The sequence below is a fragment of the Heteronotia binoei genome, chromosome 5 (genome assembly GCF_032191835.1).
Source record: "Heteronotia binoei isolate CCM8104 ecotype False Entrance Well chromosome 5, APGP_CSIRO_Hbin_v1, whole genome shotgun sequence".
Lineage (NCBI taxonomy): Eukaryota > Metazoa > Chordata > Lepidosauria > Squamata > Gekkonidae > Heteronotia > Heteronotia binoei.
In genome coordinates, this window is record NC_083227.1 from 13,937,280 (window position 1) to 13,959,566 (window position 22,287).

Consider the following 22,287-nt stretch of genomic DNA (forward strand, 5'->3'; position numbering starts at 1 on the left):
CTCCTATCAGGCCCCCAAGCAACTGGCTGTCATCTGCTTCCTTCCTCCTATATCTTGCTTCCTTCTGCATAACAGCTTGCTTTGCAAGGCTTGCTCAATTGCACAGCAGAGCTACTGAGGCAAGCCTTGCTACCTTCTATTGGCTGAGGCTCCCCCTCCAGACCCCTGGGGAAGGAAGGAAAGAGCCAGAGCTTCCTTAAGAACATAAGAGAAGCCATGTTGGATCAGGCCAATGGCCCATCCAGTCCAACGCTCTGTGTCACACAGTGGCCAAAAAAATTATATATATACACATACACACACACACACACACACACTGTGGCTAATAGCCACTGATGGACCTCTGCTCCATATTTTTATCTAACCCCCTCTTGAAGCTGTCTATGCTTGTAGCTGCCACCACCTCCTGTGGCAGTGAATTCCACATGTTAATCACCCTTTGGGTGAAGAAGTACTTCCTTTTATCCGTTTTAACCCGACTGCTCAGCAATTTCATTGAATGCCCACGAGTTCTTGTATTGTGAGAAAGGGAAAAAAGTACTTCTTTCTCTACCTTCTCCATCCCATGCATAATCTTGTAAACTTCTATCATGTCACCTCGCAGTCGACTTTTCTCCAAGCTAAAGGGCACCCAAGCGTTTTAACCTTTCTTCATAGGGAAAGTATTCCAAACCTTGAATCATTCTAGTTGCCCTTTTCTGCACTTTTTCCAATGCTATAATATCCTTTTTGAGGTGCGGTGACCAGAATTCCACACAGTATTCAAATGAGACCTCACCATCGATTTATACAGGGGAATTGATACTGGCTGATTTGTTTTCAATTCCCTCCTAATAATTCCCAGCATGGCGTTGGCCTTTTTTATTGCAAACGCACATTGTCTTGACATTTTCAGTGAATTATCTACCACGACCCCAAGATCTCTCTCTGGTCAGTCTCTGCCAGTTCACACCCCATCAACTTGTATTTGTAGCTGGATTCTTGGCCCCAATGTGCATTACTTTGCACTTGGCCACTTGAACCGCATCTGCCACGTTGACACCCACTCACCCAGCCTCAGCAGATCCCTTTGGAGTGCCTCACAATCCTCTCTGGTTCTCACCACCCTGAACAATTTAGTGTCATCTGCAAACTTGGCCACTTCACTGCTCACTCCCAACTCCAAATCATTTATGAACAAGTTAAAGAGCCCTGCGGCACCACACTGCTTACCTTCCTCCACTACGAAGACTGCCCATTTATACTCACTCTCTGCTTCCTATTAATTAGCCAGTTTTTGATCCACAAGAGGACCTGTCCTTTTACTCCATGACTCTCAAGCTTTCTAAGGAGCCTTTGATGAGGAACTTTATCAAAAGCTTTCTGGAAGTCAAGGTAAACAACATATATTGGGTCTCCTTTGTCCACATGTTTGTTCACCCCCTCAAAGAAATATAACAGGTTAGTGAGGCAAGATCTTCCTTTACAGAACCCATGCTGAGTCTTCCTCAATAACCCGTGTTCATCAATGTGCCTACTCATTCTGTCCTTGATAATGGTTTCTGCCAACTTTCCTGGTATTGAAGTCAGACTGACTGGCCTGTAATTTCCCGGATCTCCTCTGGAACCCTTTTTAAAGATGGGGGTGACATTTGCTACCTTCTAGTCCTTAGGAATGGAGGCAGATTTCAATGAAAGATGACATATTTTTGTCAGAAGACCCACAAGTTCAACTTTGAGTTCTTTCAGAACTCTTGGATGTATGCATCTGGACCTGCTGACTTAATAGTTTTTAATTCGTCTATCAGTTGTAGGACCTCCTCTCAGGTCACCTCAATCTGACTCCTTTGGCCAGTTTCCTGGATCCCATGGGAGAAATACAAAGAAAACATCTTTAAGACCAATGAATGTTAATGTTGTACATTTTTTTTAATTGTGTTTGTCTGTGTCCTTTATAAATTTATATCTCTGCTACCTAATCTTAAATAGGGACACACGTGGCCCTACCCGACATTGCCGGCCCCAACAAGGTCTCATTTATGGCAGAATTGGCCCTCATAACAAACGAAATCAAAACCTCTGCTCTAAGCACACTTCATCAGTCGAGGGGATCAGGTCTTGTGGGCTGAAATACAAGCAGTTTGTTGATTAAGTATGCAATACTAATATTCCAGACATCAAAATTCATCATAACTCTCCTTCAGTCACAATTATTTATCCACTACAATTTTCATTAATTTATTTATTCAAGTGCATTTCATAACGTCAGTTCCCGAGTTTGAAAACTCCGAGACGATTCGCCCATTCCAACGGGCTGAATTAAAGTGCTAATGCTCCAAATGCAAACTCACAAGAAAGTTTCTATATTCTCCACATTCCTTCTGGTTGTCCAAAGTTATGGCTTCCGGTATTCATAAAAAGAAGAAGAAGATGACATTGGATTAATATCCCGCCCTTCACTCCAAAGAGTCTCAGAGCAGCTCACAATCTCCTTTACCTTCCTTTCCCACAACAGACACCCTCTGAGGTGGGTGGGGCTGAGAGGGCTCTCACAGCAGCTGCCTTTCAAGGACAACCTCTGCCAGAGTTATGGCTGACCCAAGGCCATTCCAGGAGCTGCAAGTGGAGGAGTGGGGAATCAAACCCAGTTCTCTCAGATAAGAGTCTTCACACTTAACCACTACACCAAACTGGCTCTCCTTTTCAAGTTGGGAACTGACGTTTACCCATTTACCCATTACCTTAAATTTCTATCCCGCCCTCTCCGCAAGCGGACTCAGGGCGGCTAACAACATACATTTTTACAATTTAACCAATAAAAACTACAATTTAAAATTATTTAAAACACTTAAAAACATTTAAAACATTCCATTGCTTTTTTGGTGCTGTATCACTATAATATAATTTGACGTAGATATAAATGTGATCATGGTACTCTGTAACGGTGTAAAGTGGCAGCTCTCTCCCAATAGGTTAGGTCTCAAAGGCCTGTTGAAACAGTTCGGTCTTACAGGCCCTGAGGAAAGTAGAAAGATCCCGCAGGGCCCTTATGGACTATGCGAGTGTATTCCACAGTTCTGGTGCTGCCACCGAGAAGGCCCTAGCTCGCGTCTGCCACAACCTAGCCTCCCTTGGTCCAGGACGGACAACAGATTTTTTTGCCCCTGAACGCAGTGCTCTCCGGGGAACGTGTGGGGAAAGGTAGTCCCGCAGATAGACAGGCTTTAAAGACCATAGAGGGCTTTAAAGGTCAATACCAACACCTTGAAATGGACTCAGAACACAATAGGTAGCCAGTGCAGCTCTCTCAGCACTGGCCGAATGTGCTCCCACCAGGGGAGCCCCATTAGCAGCCGCGCTGCAGCGTTCTGCACTAGCTGTAGTTTCCGGGTCAGACGTTATGAAATGGGCTTGAATAAATACATTAATGAGAACTTTTCAGATGTGAAGTTGAATTGGGTATGTCATGAGCATCTGAAAAGTTCTTTTATGAATACCGGAAGCCATAACTTTGAACAACCAGAAGGAATGTGGAGAATATAGAAACTTTTCTTGTGAGTTTGCATTTGGAGCACCAGCACATTAATTCCACCTGTTGGAACAAGTTAATCGCCTTGAGTTTCAAAAGTCAGGAATTGACGTAATGAAATGGACTTGAATAAATAAATTAATGAAAATTGTAGTGAATAAATAATTGTGATTGAAGGAGAGGATATTGGAACATTAGTATTGTATTGCTTTAAATATTTTTAATACAGTCACTAATTTTTTGTATAGAGTTTCTTTTGTTATTTATTTCACAGTTTTTTTGCTTTGTTTCAGGGCTTTTTTTTGTAGCAGGAACACCTTTGCATATTAGGCCACACCCTCCTGATGTAGCCAATCCTCCAAGAGTTTACAGGCCTACCATAAGGTCTTGGAGGATTGGCTACATCAGGTGGGTGTGGCCTAATATGCAAAGGAGCGTCTGCTACAAAAAAGCCCTTGTTTCTGCAGAGAAGCAGGATAATTAGAACGCAGAGCGGTAAAGCTGCAGTATTGCAGTCGGAGCCCTCTGCTCACAACCTGAGTTCAATCCTAGCGGAAGCGGGTTCAAGTAACCAGCCCCAAGGTTGACTCAGCCTTCCATCCTTCTATGGTCGGTAAAATGAGTCCCCAGCTTGTTGGGGGGGAAGTGTAGATGACTGGGGAAGGCAATGGCAAACCACCCCGTAAAAAGTCTGCCGTGAAAACGTTGTGAAAGCAACGTCACCCCAGAGTTGGAAACGACTGGTGCTTGCACAGGGGCCTACCTTTACCTTTTTACTTTGATTTGAGCCAACTCAAAATGTCTCCAAATCAATACTGAATTTCCCATGCAAGCATATTTGGTCCTTTATTGTATGGACTCCTCTGGCCTCTTCCCCAAAGGCTACTTAGCCCATTACAGCTGAAAATAGCCACTCTAGTCCCGGGATTCTCCTAAGGAGAGCTGGGGGGTGGGCGATGTCCTCACGGGGCTCTTCTCACCACCTCTTGGTGCTGCTCTTCCACTATAAATTGACTTTCTCAGTTTTTGGTCCCCCCCCCCTCAATGGACCACCTTTCCAGTGATGTGCAGAAATGCTTCCTTCTCCTTCTTGCAGGCGGGGGTGTCCTTTGAGGAGGTGGCCGTGTATTTCACCCCGGGGAGTGGACCCTGCTGTGCCCAGCCCAGAGAGCTCTGTACAAGGAAGTCATGCTGGAGAATTATGGGAACGTGGCCTCTCTGGGTGAGGATCTTTTTTCTCCCAAAGGGTGATTAACACAGAATTCACTGCCACAGGAGGTGGTGGCAGCTACAAGCATAGCCAGCTTCAAGAGGGGATTGGATAAGCATCTGGAGCAGCAGTCCATCAGTGGCTGTTAGTCACAAGGTATAGATTGGACTCTCTGTCTGGGGCAAGTGACGCTCTGTATTCTTGGCACTTGGGAGGGGCAACAGTGAGAGGGCTTCTGGTGTCCTGTCCCTACTGATGGACCTCCTGATGGCGCCTGGGTTTTTTTGGCCACTGTGTGACAGAGTGTTAGCCTGGATGGGCCGCTGGCCTGATCCAACATGGCTTCTCTTATGTTCTTGCAGTGAGGAGTGACAATAAGGTATCCCGTCAGGAGCAAGGGCGTGGCCAGGCTTCAGGCCCTGGTCCCAGCAGCTGGTCTCTGCCTCCCTCCACGATCCTCGCTCTGATGTGAGGAGGGTTTTGGGCTCTCCTTCCGGAGAGGGAGCCCCTGCCTGGCAGTTCTGGGCCTGAGCCAAGTGAGAGGGCACCAGAAGAGGTGCCCTGAGAGGCCCTGTGTGGGGATTTTATTTATTTACTTTTGATTTATATCCCACCTGTTCCAAACGGACTCAGGGCGGCTAACGGTCATAATAGAACCAACGGTCTCCATTTCAGATATAAAATGATAAAACAAAAACAATTTAAAACCAAATATCGGTGCTCTACAGAATCTTAAGGCAGAGGCGGATCAGGTTATATCAGGTCTTCCGCTTATCTGTTGGTGGTCCTACTGGAATTGGTCAGCAGCATGGGAGTGGCAGCCTTCTCCCACTAGTTGCTTAAAAAGTTCGGTTTTACAAGCCCTGCGGAAGTGCCAGTGTCTTGCCGGCACTCCGCTAGTCGCCTAGGGCCTCTGTTTCCCCCCACAAGATAGAAGAAGACACATATGAACATATGAAGCTGCCTTATGCTGAATCAGACCCTGGGTCCATCAAAGTCAGTATTGTCTACTCAGACTGGCAGCGGCTCTCCAGGGTCTCAAGCTGAGGTTTTTCAGGCCTACTTGCCTGGACCCTTTTTAGTTGGAGATGCCGGGGATTGAACCTGGGACCTTCTGCTCTACCACTGAGCCACCGTCCCTCCACCTTGCTTTCAGTGGCAGACGGGGTCTAAAAATATTGGCTGCCAGGAGACATAGGGGGCCCACCCACAACTATAACGCTATCATTTAATTTTTGTAAGAAAGTTTTCAAAAAATACATAAGTGGAAAAAAGGTACAATTAAACTTTTGCAATATATGTATATATACACACAACACACACACATATACATATATATACATATATACACACACACATATACATATATATACATATATACACACACACACACACATATATATATATACACATATATATACACACACACATATATATACACAAACACACGCACACACACATATATATATATATATATACACACACACACACACACACATATACATATATATATATATAGGACTTTTTTGGTAGAAAAAGCCTAGCAGGAACTCATTTGCATATTAGGCCACACACCCTGACATCGCCATTGTTAAAACAGGACTTTTTTGTGGGAAAAGCCCAGTGGAAACTCATTTGCATATTAAGCCACACACCCCGATGCCAAGTCAAGTCAAAACTGCGTTCCTGTGATTTCCTCCTCAACAACAAAAAAAGGCAGGATCAAACTCAGAAGGGCCCCGTGGCGCAGAGTGGTAAAGCTGCAATACTGCCGTCTGAGCTCCCTGCTCACAACCTGAGTTTGATCCTGGCGGAAGCTGGGTTCAGGTTGACTCAGCCTTCCATTCTTCTGAGGTCGGTAAAATGAGTACCCAGCTTGCTGGGGGGAAAGTGGAGTGGACTGGGGAAGGCAATGGCAAACCACCCTGTGAAAAAGTCTGCCGTGAAAACGTCATGGTGTGACGTCACCCCAGAGTCGGAAACGACTGGTGCTTGCACAGGGGACCTTTCCTTTACCTTATATATATATATATGTAATTACAGCGTACATGTACATATTAGTCGCAGTATACAGTAGATGCTAAGTGTAAATACAGATTTCATTTTCTCTGCCAGCTGAAGATCGGTTGTAAAAGCGGGAGATCCCCAGACACGACCTGGAGGCTATTAAAAAAAGGGAATCACAGTTAATGAGACAAGCAGCGAAAGAAACAACTACTGTGATATGCTGGCTGACAATTTTTAATAAAACCATTTAAAAACCTTCATACTTATACATCATACTGTAACAGCGGTCCAGTTCTCCCATTCCCATACTACAAAAAAAAGTCCCATGAGCACCTGGATGTAGGCTCATTTCATCAATGGACTTCCTCAGCAGCAATACTTCCTATGTTTCTTCCAGGGTTACCAGCCGCAAGTACCAGCCCAGTGTGTTCTTCTGCTCCGTCTTCTACCTCAAGTTCTCTCATTCACTTAGTAACACTTAATTACATATATTTGTACTAGGAGCTTGAGCCAGTCCAAACTCATTCTTTTAACCAGAAGCACAAGCCTTCTGGAGTTTGCTGGCCTATAGCTCTCTATAAGAGCCCCGTGGCGCAGAGCGTTAAAGCTGCAGTACTGCAGTCAGAGCCCTCTGCTCACGACCTGAGTTCGATCCCAGCGGAAGCTGGTTCAGGTAGCCGGCTCCAGGTTGACTCAGCCTTCCATCCTTCCGAGGTACCCAGCTTGCAGGGGGGAAAGTGTAGATGTCTGGGGAAGGCAAGGGCAAACCACCCCGTAAAACAGTCTGCCGTGGAAACGTGAAAGCAACGTCACCCCAGAGTTGAAAACGACTGGTGCTTGCACAGGGGACTATCTTTACCTTTACCTTTACTTTAGCCCTCTACATTATTTTACAAAAGCAAGCTGTTCTGTAGATGGCCGATTGCTCTTATACTCTTTATAATCATGTATTTATTTCAATTTGAATTTCAAGCAAGCCATCCTTCTGACAGCAATGTAGCTCAAAGCCACTTAAGTGTTAATTTTAAGCAGCCCAGTCGCCTTTTCCTCCCATAAGCTCCTCCAGGCACCCACCTTGGTGCGGCACTTCTGCCCGCTTTCAATTACTCCTCAACCAGTTCCTGTCAGAGCCGACCTAAATCGTGACGCACGCGCAACAGGTGGGTGGGGAGGGAGACACTTGGAAGGCCCACTTTCCCCCCAGCAAGCTGGGAACTCATTTGACTGACCCTTCTCTCCGTCCCTCACGTCTGTGCTTCCCATTATTTGCCTCTTGTGTTTTTCTCGAGGGGCAGCTAGCCTCGTTTGGAATTAGATCACGATGAGTATCCGTCTGCAGCAGAAGAAAAGAGCAGGGCTTGCGTTGCCCCTGAAAGACGGAACAAAAGTGGTGGTGTGGGAGACGCCGTGACCGATTTCTCACTAGCCTTACCTCGCCCTCACTCTCCTCAGCGGGGCCTCCATCGGATTTCGCACAAGCTGCCCCGAGGCTGCAACTCGCTTTGCCTCTTTCGCGCAGCAAACAAGAGACTCTAAAAACCAAGTTTCTGTTTGCCGCGTGAAAAAGGCAAAGTAAGTTGCGGCCCCGGGCAGATAGTGTGAAATCCGACGGAAGCCCTGCAGAGAAGAGGAGCGTGGGAGTAGCGTAATGCTAGCGGGAAATTAGTCTGTGAGGAGAAAAGGTGAGCACGAAGGCTCATGCCTTGCCACAAATTTTGTTAATTGTTAATGTGGTACTGGAGTATTGTCATTTTCTACTGGTTTGAAAATTGTTGACTTTATGGGCACGCAAAGGAGATCTACATATATTGGCCACTGTGTGACACAGAATGTTGGACTGGATGGGCCATTGGCCTGATCCAACAGGGCTTCTCTTATGTTCTTATGTGACACAGAGTGTTGGGACTGGATGGGCCATTGGCCTGATCTAACAGGGCTTCTCTTATGTTCTTATGTGACACAGAGTGTTGGGACTGGATGGGCCATTGGCCTGATCCAACAGGGCTTCTCTTATGTTCTTACGTGACACAGAGTGTTGGGACTGGATGGGCCACTGGCCTGATCCAACATGGCTTCTCTTATGTTCTTATGTGACACAGAGTGTTGGGACTGGATGGGCCACTGGCCTGATCCAACATGGCTTCTCTTATGCTCTTATGTGACACAGGGTGTTGGACTGGATGGGCCATTGGCCTGATCCAACAGGGCTTCTCTTATGTTCTTATGTGACACAGAGTGTTGGGACTGGATGGGCCACTGGCCTGATCCAACATGGCTTCTCTTATGCTCTTATGTGACACAGGGTGTTGGACTGGATGGGCCACTGGCCTGATCCAACATGGCTTCTCTTATGTTCTTCTGTGACACAGAGTGTTGGACTGGATGGGCTATTGGCCTGATCAAACATGGCTTCTCTTATGTTCTTCTGTGACACAGAGTGTTGGACTGGATGGGCCATTGGCCTGATCCTACATGGCTTTTCTTATGTTCTTCTGTGACACAGAGTGTTGGACTGGATGGGCCATTGGCCTGATCCAACATGGCTTTTCTTATGTTCTTATGTGACACAGAGTGTTGGACTGGATGGGCCATTGGCCTGATCCAACATGGCTTCTCTTCTTATGTGACACAGAGTGTTGGGACTGGATGGGCCACTGGCCTGATGCAACAGGGCTTCTCTTATGTTCTTATGTGGCACAGAGTGTTGGACTGGATGGGCCATTGGCCTGATCCAACAGGGCTTTTCTTATGTTCTTATCTAACTTTGTGGGCTTCTCTCTTGCTACATAGGATCTCTGGTTGCCAAACCTGACCTCATATCCTGGCTGGAAGAAGAGGAAGAGCGATTTCTTCTGGCTTCCGATGAAGAGGAGGGATCGGCAGGTAGGGGCTTTGGATCTCTTGTCTTGAGACTGTGCACTGTCTGCGCTTCCACCCTAAGGGCTGGTGAGTTTCTACTGCCTTGTTTATCCTCACTGGGCACTCTATTATTCCCTGTGCAGACTGATCCCCATACGGTATAATGGAGAATTGATCTGTGGACATCTGGGCCTCTAGGAGAGCTGTTTTTAGATGTAGAGGCACCAAATTTTCAGCATAGCATCCAGGGCCTCTCCCCAAACTACCTTCAAAGTTTCAAAAGGATTGGACCCCAGGGGTCCAATTCTATGAGCCCCCGAATAAGGTGTCCCTATCCTTCATTATTACCAATGGAAGGAAGGCATTTAAAAGATGTGCAGTCCCTTTAAAAGTGGGGCCAGAACTGCCTTTGGAGTTCGATGATGCTTGTCACAACCTTGCTTCTGGCTCCACCCCCAAAGTCTGGCTCCACCCCAGGAGTCCTCAGATAGTTCTTGAATTAGACTTGGCAACCCTAATTGTGGATGCTGAAATGATGCCTGTAGATCTTCAACCTAGGAAAAGAAACAGTTTCCTTCTGACGCTTCTGCCAAGTCTAGCCCAGTATTGCCCACTCTGGAAAGCCGAGGTTTTCTGGCCAGGGTGTTTGCTGGGCCTTGAGGCCGACTCTCTGTGTCTGCATTGCAAAGCCACAAATTTTGTTAATTGTTAATGTGGTACTGGAGTCTTCTCATTTTCTACTGGTTGGAAAATTGTTGACTTTATGGGCATGCAAAAGATATCTACATATATTGGCCACTGTGTGACACAGAATGTTGGACTGGATGGGCCATTGGCCTGATCCAACATGGCTTCTCTTATTTTCTTATGTAACACAGAGAGTTGGACTGGATGGGCCATTGGCCTGATCCGACATGGCTTCTTTTATGTTCTTATGTGACACAGAGTGTTGGACTGGATGGGCCATTGGCCTGATCCAACATGGCTTCTCTTATGTTCTTATGTGACACAGAGTGTAGGACTGGATGGGCCATTGGCCTGATCCGACATGGCTTCTCTTATGTTCTTATGTGACACAGAGTGTTGGACTGGATGGGCCATTGACCTGATCTAACATGGCTTCTCTTATGTTCTTCTGTGACACAGAGTGTTTACTGGATGGGCCATTGGCCTGATCTAACATGGCTTCTCTTATGTTCTTATGTGACACAGAGTGTAGGACTGGATGGGCCATTGGCCTGATGTAACATGGCTTCTCTTATGTTCTTATGTGACACAGAGTGTTGGACTGGATGGGCCATTGGCCTGATCTAACATGGCTTCTCTTATGTTCTTATGTGACACAGAGTGTTGGACTGGATGGGCCATTGGCCTGATGTAACATGGCTTCTCTTATGTTCTTATGTGACGCAGAGTGTTGGACTGGATGGGCCATTGGCCTGATCCAACATGGTTTCTCTTATGTTCTTATGTGACACAGAGTGTTGGACTGGATGGACCATTGGCCTGATCCAACATGGCTTCTCTTATGTTCTTATGTGACACAGAGTGTAGGACTGGATGGGCTATTGGCCTGATCCAACATGACTTCTCTTATGTGACACAGAAAGTTGGACTGGATGGCCATTGGCCTGATCCAACATGGCTTCTCTTATGTTCTTATGTGACACAGAGTGTAGGACTGGATGGGCCATTGGCCTGATCCAACATGGCTTCTCTTATGTTCTTATGTGACACAGAGTGTTGGACTAGATGGGCCACTGGCCTGATCTAACATGGCTTCTCTTATGTGACACAGAGTGTTGGACTGGATGGGCCATTGGCCTGATCCAACATGGCTTCTCTTATGTTCTTATGTGACACAGAGTGCTGGACTGGATGGGCCATTGGCCTGATCCAACATGGCTTCTCTTATGTTCTTTTGTGACACAGAGTATTGGACTGGATGGGCCATTGGCCTGATCCAACATGGCTTCTCTTTCATGTTCTTATGTGACACAGAGTGTTGGACTGGATGGGCCATTGGCCTGATCCAACAGGGCTTCTCTTATGTTCTTATCTAACTTTGTGGGCTTCTCTCCTGCTCCGTAGGATCTCTGGTAGCCAAACCTGACCTCACATCCTGGCTGGAAGAAGAGGAAGAGCGATTTCTTTTGGCTTCCGATGAAGAGGAGGGATCGGCAGGTAGGGGCTTTGGATCTCTTGTCTTGAGACTGTGCATTGTCTGCGCTTCCACCCTAAGGGCTGGTGAGTTTCTACTGCCTTGTTTATCCTCACTGGGCACTCTATTATTCCCTGTGCAGACTGATCCCCATACGGTATAATGGAGAATTGATCTGTGGACATCTGGGCCTCTAGGAGAGCTGTTTTTAGATGTAGAGGCACCAAATTTTCAGCATAGCATCCAGGTTCTCTCCCCCAACTACCTTCAAAGTTTCAAAAGGATTGGACCCCAGGGGTCCAATTCTATGAGCCCCCGAAGAAGGTGTCCCTATCCTTCATTATTTCCAGTGGAGGGAAGGCATTAAAAAGATGTGCAGTCCCCTTAAACGTGGGGCCAGAACTGCGTTTGGAATTCGATGATGCTTGTCACAACCTTGCTCCTGGCTCCACCCCCAAAGTCTCTTGGCTCCACCCCCAGAGTCCCCAGATAGTTCTTGAATTGGACTTGGCAACCCTAGTTGTGGATGCTGAAATGATGCCTATAGATCTTCAACCTAGGAAAAGAGACAGTTTCCTTCTGACGCTTCTGCCAAGTCTAGCCCAGTATTGCCCACTCTGGAAATCCTAGGTTTTCTGGCCAGGGTGTTTGCTGGGCCTTGAGGCCGACTCTCTGTGTCTGCAGTGCAAAGCATGTGCTTTATGGTAGAGATATGTTGATTCATCATAGAGATATGCTGATTCATCGTAGAGATATGCTGATTCATATCTTTATGGTAGAGATATGCTGATTCAAAGCAACCCCAGACAGCTCTTATGTGACCCTGTTTTATCTTGTCACCCCCCTGGGCGTTGCGCAGCATTGCATATGATTGTGAAAGGTCTCGGGCATACATAGGGTCACCAAGTCTGACTCAAGAAATATCTGGGAACTTTGGGGGTGGAGCCAGGAGACTTTGAGGGTTGAGCCAGGAGCAAGGGCGTGACAAGCACAATTGAACGCCCACAGGAGTTCTGGCCATCACATTAAAAGGGGACCACACTCTTTTAAAATGCCTTCCCTCCATTGGAATAATGCATCTTCTTTTGGGGGTCATGGAATTGAAACTCCCGGTCCAACCTTTTTGAAACTTGGGGATTTTTTGAGGAGAGTTTCTAGATGTTATGCTGCGATTTTGATGCCTCTCTTCTAGGGAGAGTTTGGGCATGCTTTGGTCTAGAGCAGGGGTGGCCAAACTGTGGCTCGGGAGCCACATGTGGCTCTTTTATGCATATTGTGTGGCTCTCGAAACCCCAACCACCCTGTCAGCCAGCTTGGAGAAGGCATCTGTCTCTTTAAATCACTTCTCCAAGCAAGCCAGCTGGTGACTTGGAGAATGCATTTAAAGTTAAAGTTGCTTTCTTTCTACCTTTCCCTCCCTGTTCCCTCTCCCCATCCATTTCCTTCCTTCCTTCCTTCCTTGCTTCTTCCCTCCCTCCCTCCCTCGCCTCGCCTCCCTCGCCTCCCTCGCCTCGCCTCCCTCCCTCGCCTCCCTCCTTCACCTACCTTCCTTCCTTCCTTCCTTCCTTCCTTCCTTCCTTCCTTCCTTCCTTCCTTCCTTCCTTCCTTCCTTCCTTCCTTCCTTCCTTCCTTCTTTCCTTCCTTCCAACCAACCAACATCTGATGTTCATGTCTTGCAGCTCTCAAACATCTAACATTTATTCTGTGTGGCTCTTGTGTTAAGCAAATTTGGGCAATCCTGGTCTTGAGTCTCTCGACCCTACTTATTTGTATTTTTGGTGCTCCATGGTATGTCTAAAACTGTCCTCCCAATATATAATACAAAAAATGGATACTCAGTATAGATTAAAAAAAACAACGAAAACTGAGTAGCAAAAAACACTTGTATTCTTAAAGATATAATACCACTCACAAAAAACACTTGTATTCTTAAAGATATAATACCACTCACAAACCAATTAGTCAATATCATGAAAAAGTCCTGTTAGAAATAAAGTCCTCAATATCCGTCGTTCCTTGACGTGAATCTAGGGAGGGTAGCCATCAAATTGTTTTCACTGATTTATTGAATGTTGAATGCTGTATATTTTTAACTGTATCATGAATCTTTTACTGTGATTTTATTCCTCGTGAGCCGCCCTAAGCCTGCTTTGGGGGGGAGGGCGGGATATAAATCTAATTACTACTAATAATAATAATAATAAACCCAGAAAACCTTGTTAGATTATAGGTGCTACTGCACTCAAAATTAGATATTTGTGGAAAGTCTCACATTATCACACCAGATATTTCAACAGTTCTTTCAACAGGAGACGTGTGGTGGTCAGCAAGTAAAGCCGAAGAATACCCACTGATGGAAAAAGAGGCTACGTATTTAGATGTGAAAGAAGAGTTTGAATATTTGGATACACCAAGGAAGGAGGAGGGAAAACACCCACCCAAAGGGAAGAATAATTCTGGTCCTTTACAGAAAGATGACTTTCCATGGGAAAAAATATGTCAAGGAGACAACAGGAAGGAGTGTGCTGCAAGCAACGAAATTTCCACTGAAATATCAGTTATTGATATTCAACAAAGAATGTGTAACAGGAAGAAAATACATAAATGCCTGGAGAATGGGGAAAGCTTCAGTCAGAGTTCACACCTTCATACTCATCAAAATATTCACACAGGGGAGAAACCATACAAATGCCTGGAGTGTGGGAAAAGCTTCAGCCAGAGTTCCAGTCTTACTTCCCATCAAAGAATTCACACAGGGGAGAAACCATTTACATGCCTGGAGTGTGGGAAAAGCTTCAGTCGGAGTGACAGTTGTATCTCCCATCAAAGAATTCACACAGGGGAGAAACCATATAAATGCCTGGAGTGTGGGAAAAGCTTCAGTCGGAGTTCATACCTTAATGGCCATCAAAGAACTCATAGAGGGGAGAAACCATATAAATGCCAGGAGTGTGGGAAAAGCTTCAGTCAGAGTTCACACCTTCATGCTCATCAGAATATTCACACAGGTGCAAAACCATATAAATGCTTGGAATGTGGGAAAAGCTTCTCTCAGAGTTCACACCTTCATGCTCATCAAAATATTCATACAGGTGAGAAACCATATAAATGCCTGGAGTGTGGGAAAAGTTTCAGTCATAGTTCACACCTTCATGTTCATCAAAACATTTGCATGGGGGAGAAACCATACAAATGCCTGGAGTGTGGGGACAGCTTCTGTCAGAGTTATGGTCTTACTTTACATCAAAGAATTCACACAGGTGAGAAACCATACAAATGCCTGGAATGTGGGAAAAGCTTCAGCCAGAATTCCAGTCTTACTTCCCATCAAAGAACTCACACAGGGGAGAAACCATACAAATGCCTAGATTGTGGGAAAAGTTTCAGTCAGCATTCCAGTCTGACTATTCATCAACGAATTCACACAGGTGAGAAACCATATAAATGCCTAGAGTGTGGGAAAAGCTTCAGTTACAGAGGAAGCCTTACTTCCCATCAAAGAATTCACAAAGGGGAGAAACCATATAAATGCCTAGAGTGTGGGAAAAGTTTCAGTCAGCATTCCAGTCTTTCTTGCCATCAAAGAATTCACACAGGGGAGAAACCTTATAAATGCCTGGTGTGTGGGAGAAGCTTCAGTGAGAGTGGAAAACTTACTTCCCATCAAAGAACTCACACAGGGGAGAAATTGTATAAATGCCTGGAGTGTGGGAAAAGCTTTAGTCAGAGTAACACTCTTATTTCCCATCGAAGAATTCATACAGGGGAAAAACCATATAAATGCCTGGAGTGTGGGAAAAGCTTCAGTCGGAGTGACAGTTGTATTTCCCATCAAAGAATTCACACAGGGGAAAAACCATACAAATGCCTGCAGTGTGGGAAAAGGTTTCGTCGGAGTGGACACCTTACTTCCCATGAAAGAATGCACACAGGGTAGAGGAGATATTTTGCATATTCATGGTTTTAATTATATTTATGAATGTTTATGCATTATGTATTTTCACTAGGAAGAAAAATACAATGGGCTCTAGAAAGAGGCTCTGGGTGAATGTCCCTCACCATTGCTGTCTTCCCATCCACCCAAGCTGAAGGCATTCACTCCCCCCTACCCCCGCAAGCTTTTGGGTAGCTGATCTCTGACATCGGGAGAGCAGTTATAATTCTGAGTCATCTCCAGCCTTCACCTGAAGATTGGCAACTGTGGTTTCCCAGAAGGAAATGGCATTGTACCTGTATGAAGTCCCACACTTCCTCAAAACCCACCCTCTGCAGTCCCCATCCCTTAAATCTCCAGGAATTTCCTAACCTTGAGTTGATAACCCTATCTCCTTCCATTTATCTGCCCCTCTGACTTCAGTTTTCTATTTCCTTCCTCCATCCTCTACATAGGAAAAGGACAGTCATTCTCCACAGTGGGGGGGCGGACAAAGAAACTTACATCATTCTCTTCTCCCCTCCCTTTGATCTGCACAACAACCCTGGTTAGGCAGGTTAGGCTGGAAGTCTGTCACTGGTCTGAAATCACCCAGTCAGCTTCCACAGCAAGAACCTGGATCTGACGGACCCCTCTCAAACTCTAACTCTATGCCCTCCTCAAACTCCACCACAGAATCTCCCAAGAATTCCCCACTAACATGGATCTGGCATCCCTAGTCAGGACTGGCCCCAATAAGTTCTGCCTCAGAAACTTTTAGTGATGCCTTTCAGACCAAAAAATAAAGGACACACAACAAAACCTCTCTCTCTGTATCTGGTCTGTTGCCACAGGATGCCATTTCCCCCCTTTCTAGAGAAGGATAGGGAGAAGTCTTCAGCCAATCAAGGGAAGTCTTTCTGTGATTGTTTCCCTCCCTCAGCCAATCGAGGAACAGGCTTCTTTGTCTCCTCTGTGAATCAATGCGACAGGCAGCTTAGCCAGTGGAAGAGTAGGGAGAGCCAATAACTGCCAGAACTAAGGTTGGTTGCCTTTTACTGACAGAATCAGCTTTGCTGCCACTTCAACAGGAGAGAGGAACAGACTCAACCAATGGCACGCAAGTACTCTTGACTGATAGTTTGACGGGCCAAATGTTGATGTCCCACAGTCCCACCCAGTCCCAACCAATCAGGTTGCTTGGATTTGCCAAGGCAAAAAAATTATATATAAAAGTTGAATTCCTGTTCACGAAAAAGTACCAAACATTCAGAACTGCCTCTCGACCTAGATAATTTTTTAGAATAACTGAAGAATTAGGAGACTTATCGCTCTGGAATTACAAATCACTGCTGTCTTTTGTCTTGTAACCTTGCTGCTATCAAGATGTTTCTCATCCACCTAGTAGAGTGACTCGTTTGCTCAATCGCTTTAGGGTCCGATTGTCTTATTTGGAGGATAGTCAGATGCTCAACTTCAAGTGTTATTTCTCTTCCTCTGTCACCGCTACCAAAAATGTCACATAAAGGTCTAATGAGGCTTCCTACTGGTGGCTTCCAATCAGAAAAGACTTTATTACAGGGCTTTTTTTGTGGCAGGAGCTCCTCTGCATATTAGGCCACGCCCCCTGATGTAGCCAATCCTCCAAGAGCACACATTGCTCTTCTTACAGGGCCTGTTGTAAGCTCTTGAAGGATTGGCTACATCAGGGGAGTGTGACCTAATATGCAAAGGAATTCCTGCTCCAAAAAAAAGCCCCAGATGAGGGTTAACACGTGCCAGGCTTCCCATTGTACATAACCTCCTGCCTCTCGGCTTGAAAACTGACTTGCTTCACTCTTAGAGAATTGCAATTGTTCTGTATTTAGCTAAATGAGAAATGTTAGTAGGCCTAATTTTTATTGTGTGCCTTTTTCTGTAGTTGCATGATAAACTTTCACGTGTTCAGAGTGACCCAGGTGTTGTGTAGTAATGAGTGGTTAAGAGTAGCAGATTCTAATCTGGAGAACCGGGTTTGATTCCCCACATGCAGTCTTGGGTTAGTCACGGTTCTTTCTCTCAGAGCTGTTCTCTAAAGAGAGAAGAAAGAGACTGGATTTATACCCTGCCCTTCACGCTGAGTCTCCCGAGTGGCTTACAATCCCCTTCCCTTCCTCTCCCCTCAGCAGACACCCTGTGAGGTAATTGGGGCTGAGAGAGCCGTTTCAAGAACTACCCTTGAGAAAGCAGCTCTTTCACAAACTATTACTGATCCAAGGTCACTCAGCGTGTGGAGAAGTGGGGAATCCAACACCTCCCAGATTATCCACACTCCAAACCTCAACGCCAAACTGTCAGAGCTCTCTCAGCCCCACCTACCTCACAGGGTGTCTGTTGTGAGGAGAGGGAGGGAGGGAGATTGTAAACTGCTGTGAGACTCCCTCAGAGTGGCTTACAATCTCCTTCCCTTCTTCTCCCCACAACAGAAGTGAACACCTCTTCTTTTTTCCCAAATACAAAAAGCATGCTTTATTTAAAATAAAATCGTGATCTCCAGGGCTTTTTTTTCTGGCTGGCTTAGAGTCAGGGTGTGTGGCCTGATATGCAAATGAGCTCCTGCTGGGCTCTTTTCTCAAAATAAATAAATAATTCCCTGATCGTCTCTCAGAAGTTCTCTGGTTGTTATACAGACACACGATGTGAAATCTGGCCTTAAATATCTCATTGTACTAGAAGGGATCTGTTAGTCAACCCCCCTGGTCTTTAGGCAGGCAAAGCCGACTCTACTACCTCTGTTGAGAAAGTGCAGAAGGATTGTTTTCTCTCTTTCCTAAGAATTCAAAGTGTTCCGTAAACGGTAGAGTGAATTCTGAGAGCGAGATTTTGATTGTCCTTCAAGCTGCTAGTGTCAAGTGCTTTACAGTCTCCATCAATAATCATCTCTCTGATTTAATGCAGAAAAGGGAAACTAGAATGATTAAAGGCTTGGAACACTTTCCCTATGAAGAAAGGTTGAAACGCTTGGAGCTCTTCAGCTTGGAGAAACGCCGACTGTGGGGTGACATGGTAGAGATTTACAAGATTATGCATGGGATGGAGAAAGTAGGGAAAGAAGTACTTTTCTCCCTTTCTCACGATACAAAAACTCGTGGGCATTCAATTGAATTGCTGAGCAGTCCAGTTAAAACGGATAAAAGGAAGTACTCCTTCACCCAAAGGGTGAATTCACTGCCACAGGAGGTGGTGGCGGTTACAAGCATAGCCAGCTTTAAGAGGGGATTGGATAAAAATATGGAGCAGAGGTCCATCAGTGGCTATTAGCCACAGTATATATATATGTGTGTGTGTGTGTATATATATGTATGTATGTACACACACACATATATTGGCCACTGTGTGACACAGAGTATTGGACTGGATGGGCCATTGGCCTGATCCAACATGGCTTCTCTTATGTTCTTAATCAAAGTTTATCATGAGCAGAGGTCCATCAGTGGCTTTTAGCCACTGTGGGTATTGATGGAACTCTCTGTCTGGGGCAAGTGATGCTCCGTGTTCTTGGTGCTTGGGAGGGGGCAACAGTGGGAGGGCTTCTAGGGTCCTGACACCACTGATGGACCTCCTGATGGCACCTGGATTTTTGGCCACTGTGTGACACAGAGGGCTTTTTCATGCTGCCTAAGTATTACAGTAAAGAGCCCCGTGGCACAGAGTGGTAAAGCTACAGTACTGCAGTCCTAAGCTCTGCTAATGACCTGAGTTCAATCCCGGCGGAAGCTGGGTTCAGGTAGCCGGCCCAAGGTTGACTCAGCCTTCCATCCTTCCGAGGTCGGTAAAATGAGTACCCAGCTTGCTGGGGGGTGGGAAGTGTAGATGACTGGGGAAGGCAATGGCAAACCACCCCGTAAAAAAAAGTCTGCAGTGAAAACGTGAAAGCAACGTCACCCCAGAGTCGGAAACGACTGGTGCTTGCACAGGGGACTACCTTGACCTTTTTAAAATATTCCAGTATGGCAGTTAGTCAGTTACTGAACAATAACGAGTTTCTGCTGATCCGATTCAATAACTGGCTGCTACCGGAATACTGTTGCCTTTTCACACAGTCCCGCAGCTGCCCTGGAAGTGAGGCGCGCTTGAGTTGTTTTTGACTAAGAGCAGTTCCCTCCAGTTTTCAACCCCTCCTTCCAGGTTGAAATCGCTATGGGATGCTGTGTGAAGTCCCCTATAGCGATTCTGGGAGTGCTGGCCATCTTCACACCATTTTTTGCTGGCCGGCACATGATCTCTGGCTTTTTTTTTTTTTTAATGTCAGACTAAGAGCGTTATAGAGCTATGACATCACATCAATATAGTGCAACAGCACCAACATTTGGATGCCTGGGCTGCATTGAGATATCTGATTTTCTGTGCGCCATAACGCTCTTAGCTCAACATTAAAAAGAAGAAGAAGCAGCCAGAGATCGTGTGCCAGCCGGCATAAAAGGGTGCGAAAACTGCCGGCGCTCCCAGATGCGAGATAAAACCGGAACAGTGTGAAATGGCTCGCTTCAGACGCTGAACCCTAACAGAAAGAAAATAATGTGTCTGAAACTCCCATCCTTGTCCCAGATTACTCCAGGGCGGCACAATACCGATTACCTTCCGATTTCCGTTGGTAAAAGTGAAAAGCCCCAGAGTGTTGGACTGGATAGACCATTGGCCTGATCCAACATGGCTTCTCTTATGTTCTGATGTGACTCAGAGTGTTGGACTGGATGGGCCATTGGACTGATCCAACATGGGTTCTCTTATGTTCTGATGTGACTCAGAGTGTTGGACTGGAAGGGCCATTGGACTGATCCAACATGGCTTCTCTTATGTTCTTATGTGACACAGAGTGTTGGACTGAATGGGCCACTGGCCTGATCCAACATGGCTTCTCTTATGTTCTTATGTGACACAGAGTGTTGGACTGGATGGGCCGCTGGCCTGATCCAACATGGCTTCTCTTATGTTCTTATGTGACACAGAGTGTTGGACTGGATGGGCCGCTGGCCTGATCCAACATGGCTTCTCTTATGTTCTTCTGTGATACAGAGTGTTGGACTGGATGGGCCATTGGACTGATCTAACATGGCTTCTCTTATGTTCTTATGTGACACAGAGTGTTGGACTGAATGGGCCACTGGCCTGATCCAACATGGCTTCTCTTATGTTCTTATGTGACACAGAGTGTTGGACTGAATGGGCCACTGGCCTGATCCAACATGGCTTCTCTTATGTTCTTATGTGACACAGAGTGTTGGACTGGATGGGCCGCTGGCCTGATCCAACATGGCTTCTCTTATGTTCTTATGTGACACAGAGTGTTGGACTGGATGGGCCGCTGGCCTGATCCAACATGGCTTCTCTTATGTTCTTCTGTGATACAGAGTGTTGGACTGGATGGGCCATTGGACTGATCTAACATGGCTTCTCTTATGTTCTTATGTGACACAGAGTGTTGGACTGGATGGGCCATTGGCCTCATCCAACATGGCTTCTCTTATGTTCTTACGTGACTCAGAGTGTCGGTAAAATGAGTCCCCAGCTTGCTGGGGAGAAAGTGTAGAGACTGGGGAAGGCAATGGCAAACCACCCCGTAAAAAGTCTGCCGTGAAAACGTTGTGAAAGCGACATCAGCCCAGAGTCGGAAACGACTGGTGCTTGCACAGGGGACCTTTCCTAATTACAGTGTACATACATTGGACATATCGCTGGCAGTATACAGTAGACGCTAAATGTAAATTCAGATTGCATTTTCACCGGGGAGCTGGTGTCTGCCAGCTGGAGATCGGTTGTAAAAGCGGAAGATCCCCAGGCCCCACCTGGAGGCTGGCAACCCTAAGGACAATGTAAATTTTAGTTGCATTACAGTAATAATACTGGGACTTCTATTATATTTTCAAGACACTAAAAAGTCATTAACATTTTTAACATATTGCCTAATGTTTAAGGGGGCCCACTTACCATCGGGCAAGCAGACACCCTGCCAGTCCGCCACTGCCAATCCCCAGGTGTTCTGGTCATTACATTTAAGGACCATGCTCCTTTTAAATGCCTTCCTTCCATATGAAATAAGGAAGGATAGGGGCACCTTCTTCTGGCGTTCATAGACTCGGGCCTCCTGGTCCAATCTTTTTGAAACTTGGAGGGTGCTTTGAGGAGCGGCACTGGATGCTATGCTGAAAATGTGGTGCTTCTACCTCGAAAAGCAGCCCCTCTGGAGCCCCAGACACCCACAGGTCAATTCTCCATTATATCCCTTGGGAATTCCTCTCCATAGGGTATAATGGAGTGCTAGGATTGCCAATTCAAGAAATATCTGGGGGCTTTGGGGGTGGAGCCAGAAAACTTTGGGGGTGGAGCCAGGAGCAAGGGTGTGACCAGGGGTTGCTGTGTAGAAAAATAGGTACTAGAGGTTCCTGTGTGTCCCTTTCAGAGGTTTTCCATGTACCCGCTGGTTTATTTTTCCAAGAACTGAAGCCCTGATTTTGGCTGGATTGACATTCTTTCTGATACATCTATCAACATTTAAGATCAATAGTAGAGAAAGAAGTACTCTACTCAATCAGTAGAGAAAGAAGTACTTTTCTCCCTTTCTCACAATACGAGAACTCGTGGGCATTCGA

At 46.0% G+C, this 22,287-nt stretch overlaps 1 protein-coding gene across 1 annotated transcript in view; it reads left to right on the forward strand.

Annotated features, from left to right (window-relative positions):
- The first annotated feature begins 4,604 nt into the window (after nucleotides 1–4,604).
- Nucleotides 4,605–22,287, forward strand: part of LOC132571135 (zinc finger protein 721-like) — a 32,216-nt gene continuing 14,533 nt past the window's right edge. Inside the window, exons 1-4 of the mRNA XM_060237816.1 lie at nucleotides 4,605–4,730; nucleotides 9,516–9,608; nucleotides 11,676–11,768; nucleotides 14,043–15,678. Of these exons, the coding sequence (XP_060093799.1) occupies nucleotides 4,697–4,730; nucleotides 9,516–9,608; nucleotides 11,676–11,768; nucleotides 14,043–15,678 (1,856 nt within the window). The 5' untranslated portion in view covers nucleotides 4,605–4,696. The remainder of the gene's footprint in view (nucleotides 4,731–9,515; nucleotides 9,609–11,675; nucleotides 11,769–14,042; nucleotides 15,679–22,287) is intronic.